The 4624-nt window shown below is 55.0% G+C and overlaps 1 protein-coding gene across 1 annotated transcript; it reads right to left on the reverse strand.

The window, feature by feature from the left end:
* Window positions 1-845: 845 nt before the first annotated feature.
* LOC133760590 (phospholipase A2, membrane associated-like) lies at window positions 846-2325 on the reverse strand. Its single transcript, XM_062193131.1, has 4 exons — window positions 2286-2325; window positions 1953-2097; window positions 1613-1719; window positions 846-988 (listed from the first exon to the last, which is right to left on the reverse strand). Exons 1-4 carry the CDS (start codon window positions 2323-2325, stop codon window positions 846-848), a joined length of 435 nt encoding a protein of 144 aa, XP_062049115.1.
* Between the last annotated feature and the right edge of the window lie 2299 nt (window positions 2326-4624).

The following is a 4624-nucleotide window of genomic DNA, read 5'->3' on the forward strand; positions in this document are numbered from 1 at the left end:
GCTTCTCCCCCAAAGCTGCCTGTAGCGAGGATGTAGTGGGTCCACTTTTCTGAGTTCTCTGTTTACAAAGAAGTCACAGATCCCAACTTTCCTGATTTTTTTTTTCCTTATCATGAGCAAACTAGACAGGACAGACAAGATTCCAAATGAGGCCTTTTGATGAGTGTTGTTCCCACCTGCTGACTAATTGTTAGCTGTTGTTCTGGTCCCTTCCCCGACCCCACCCCCCACAGTGTGTGCTCCTTGCACCTGCCTCTCCTGGTGCCCCCCTCCTGGCCGCTGTGGCAGGAGATTTCTGGCTTAAATAAATCTTGCTTCCCTCTGCCTTGTCCATGTGAAAATTCTTCTTTCATGTGAGACAAAGCACCAAGGTCAGCACACTCTGTCACCCTTTCACCTATAACCCCTGGAGCCAGTCATTCGACCCCAGAGCCTGTGTTTTAACCTCTACACTATCTTGTGTTCTACGACTTTGTCCGCCCAACCGCAGCCATAGCACAGGGTACACCTGGACACCCAAGGTTTGCAGGGAAATTGCTTTATTCAGAAGAGCATCTGGGAATGGGGGTACACCTGTGACGGCTGAGCAGGGAGCTGGAGTTGGAGGAGAGCGCGGGAAGTGGGGAGATGCTTCTGGGTCTCCCCGGTGCAGCTACTCAAGGAAGCAGGGGAAGGGGTCTGGTCAGATCTGCTCCAAGCAAGCACTTCTCATCTTGGGGGGGGGTACAGAAGGGCTCCTGCCTTGCCTGTAGGGTGCAGAGGAGAGTTCTCCCCAGGACCAGGGAGGGAGGGAGTGAAGCAAGGGAATTCAGCCTTGGGGGAGCAGGTGTCAGGGCCAGGGGCTCTCAGCAGCTGGGTTTGCTTCCAGTGCACCGCAGGTTGGAGTAATTCCGGAGCTTTATGTTATAGGTATTTTTATGCTGAGCGAAGCAGTAGGCAGCAGCTTTATCGCATTCACACAGTTGGCTCCTACAGCGGTCCTGCTTTGCTGAAACCACAAAGCAGATCAACATGAGAGGAGGGCTTGGAGTACTCTGTGGCTCCCTGTGGGCGGGACATAAAGCCCAGCTCCCCAGAAGCTCCCCCTCTGGGCAGAGCAACAAGATTCCAGAGGTTCTGATGGACAGGGAACAGAATTCGCACCCTTGGCAGTGAGCTCCCGTCTTATGGGGACACAGCAGCTGAGCATGGGAGCTGTTCCAGGGCTTTCTACCCGTCAGGCTCACTTCCTTATGTCTTAGGGGGCACAGGACTGGCTGCTGGGGCCTGGGAGTGGACTGTGATTGTTCTAAGCCAGGCACCGTCACCCCCTTTCCCTCGGCTGTGATGGTCTCTGGGTAGCATGCGACTTCGTGCTGACAGACGGCTCCAGTCCACAGGAGCCCTTGGTGGTCCTCCTCTCTTAAACGGGTGTTGCCAATCATCTTCTCCCTGGTAACACCTTGATCTTCTCAGTTCTGCTTCCTTACTCCCTTACTCTGCGTCCTTACTCCCATCCAGCCGTGAGTGTCTAGACGCAGGGACAGTGTCCCTTTGCTTCTCTCGCTGTGGCTCTCACAGTGGGCGCTCAGAGGATGAATGAGGGAACTTCATGGACTCGTAGGGCTCTTACCACAGGTGATTTTGCCTCCACTCATGCTGTACGTGTAGTTCAGGAGTTTGGTGCCACACTTCATATTTTTCAGACGTTCATAGCAGCAGTCATGGACAACACAGCACCTGAGCAGGGGGACATCCTGTGAGTGCCTTCCCTCAGCTCCAGGGCCCCTGGGCCCCCTGGGTCACCCCCTTGACCCTGGGCAGAGACCCAGTGAGTCTGGCGTCGTCTGGAGCCTGTGTTTGCAACACGCTGGCGGCTCTTCCAGCAGGGACGTGCTGGGACCTCTGAGTTCGTGAGGCCCCTACTGGGCCCAGAAGTGAGCAGGGGGAAGGGAGGGCTGGGGTGGCCTCACCGATCTGTCGCATCCTTGGGTTCTCCTTTGCCACCCAGACCGCAGTGACAGCCGTAGCCATTGTAATTCACAAGAGCGTTCTTCCCAGTCATGTACTTGATCATTTTTGAGAACTGTATCATATCGCTATGCACCTGCAGCAAACCTGGGAGAAAATGATCCAGTGATGGGGTGGGGCCCTGTGTCCACCCTCTCTGCCACTCTCCTTCTCCCAAAGTCGTTTCTCTTCTTCCCACTTAGAGAGGACTTCTGCCATGGGAGGATAGACTGGGGGCAGAGGTGCCTCCCGCCGTGGGTTGACCCCTGTGGTCAGAGGTCATGGTCAACACTCACCAACGGCCATGATCACTGCCAGTAGCAGCAGGGTCTTCATGTTGAGAGTTCTGTGTGGGATAAAGGCAGATGGGCTGGCCTAGACCCCTCTCCCAGGTGGCCCCAGCTTCTGCCCCGGCCCCTGCTCTCCTGCCCAACCCGACATCTGCAGAGGTCACACATACTCTTCACTGCCACACCCCCAAGGCTATGTCCAGGGGGACCCCTCTGTCCTCAACAGCAGACACACGGAATGACCTGCGGTACTACACATGGGCACATACCAGCCCCCCTTCCCAGGTCTGTGGTACGGTTTCCCATGCAGGAAGCCCTCGCACCCCTGGAGACCTCATAGGATTTGCTCACAAGTCCTCTCTGGTTTCCCAGCAGACCAAGAACTCCTGGAAGGATGAATCCAGGTTCAACCCAAGGAACTGGGAGGTTCCTGAGGTCAGAGCTTTGCCCGTCCACTTAAACGTGTTTTGGCTGTCCCCAAACTGGATCCAAGACTTAGGAATTCCATCCATGGAATTTGATCTCAAATTTTCTTCTCCAGAATTCAGGCTGTGCCCTCTTTTTCTAGACATTCCAACTGCTTACACGTTGAAGCACGTACTAACTCACACATACAAGCGTATGCCTGCACACGCACACTCTTGAACTCACGCACGAGTACACACAGCCCATCAATTGCCCACACATACCCCCAGCACACTTGTGCACACACACCCTCCTGTACATACCTCATTAGGCACAGCCACACACATGCATGCCCAATGGACATTCATTCACACATGTACATGCACGACAGCCACTCTCACAGTCAAACAATGAGCACCGATGGTCACGCCCTTTCCAGGACACTCGTTTCTGGGTTTTTACCTCTCGGGATGCTGCAGTGGATGCTTCCAAATGATTGTGTGGATTTTCCTGAACTCACTCCCCTTATATAGCTGCTCGCTCTCATATGTTGAGGGGTGGTGAGGCAGTGCACGGAGTGGGTGTGGCCCATCGGTGGATTCAAAGGCCAGCTCCCTGGTGCAACCGTGTAGTCGGCTTTTATTCCTCTTATCAGGTGACAGAAGGAAGTTGGGGACGCAGACCATATGCGCCAAGAATTGATGCCAGAATAAATTGCGGCTCATTTTGAAGCTTTTTCTCTGGGCTTTAATCCTGAGTAAATTCTCCTACCTGGCTCTAGGTGTGACCACTGCTCAGTCCCCTTCCTAAAGTCACTCTGCAGGTGACGAGGAGTATCTGCTGGGGCAGGCCGTGGACTGATCCCCCAGACAAGGGGGCCTTTGCTCCTCCTGCGGCTCAATGTGCCATGAGGAATGCATTCATTCCATCCGCCAGTCCCTGATTCGCAGGAGGTCATCCTGAGCCCCCCCCCCCGCCCCCCGGCGTTCCAGGACTCCCGCGTGATGATGCGTGGGGGACCCCCCAGACCAGCAGGGCAGGGACCTGGAAGGAGTGGATTCCTCGTCCCCTGGCTGGGGCCCAGCGCCTGGCTCCCACCTCCTGTCTCCCACCTCCTGTCTCCCACCTCCTGACCCAGAGGCTTTGAAGCCTGGAAAGAACAGCAGGGATCCGCCTCTGCCTCACTGCTTTCCTGGCCACCAGGACTCCCAGATCTGTTGCTGCCTTTTGCCTCTGCCTTCAGGGGCTTAGTGACTCCACTTTTTTTTAAAGATTTGTTTATTAGAAAGTCAAAGTTACACAGAGAGAAGGAGAAGCAGAGAGAGAGAGAGAGAGAGAGAGAGAGAGAGAGACAGAGAGAGAGACAGAGAGAGAGACAGAGAGACGGAGAGAGAGAGAGGTCTTCCATTCGCTGGTTCACTCCCCAATTGGCTGCAATGGCCAGAGCTACACCAATCTGAAGACAGGAGCCAGGTGCTTCTTCTGGGTCTCCCACTCAGGTGCAGGGGCCCAAGCACTTGGGCCATCTTCTACTGCTTTCCCAGGCCATAGCAGAGAGCTAGACTGGAAGTGGAGCAGCTGGGACTTGAACCAGCGTCCATATGGGATGCCGGCACTGCAGGTAGCAGCTTTATGTGCTTTGCCACAGGGCTGGTCCCATGACTCCACTTTTAATTCCTTGTGTAAGCCTCTTTTTTCATGCTGTCCAACGTATAACGAGGAATTCAACTTCCACAGTGTCAGGTAAACGCTCACCAACTACAGCCCCAAGACAGCCTCCATGACAGAGGCTGCGGTACTCGAGAACATTCCAGATGTTCCCTTCCCCCCAACTCTAGCCCCTCGCAGGTGTGGCCTCTGGCTGCTCAAGCTGGTCTGCAGCACAGCAGTGCTGAGGGGCACTTCCAGGCTGACGTCTGGGAAAGCCAGGTGTCACCCGC

Source organism: Lepus europaeus, chromosome 5, assembly GCF_033115175.1.
Source record: "Lepus europaeus isolate LE1 chromosome 5, mLepTim1.pri, whole genome shotgun sequence".
NCBI lineage: Eukaryota > Metazoa > Chordata > Mammalia > Lagomorpha > Leporidae > Lepus > Lepus europaeus.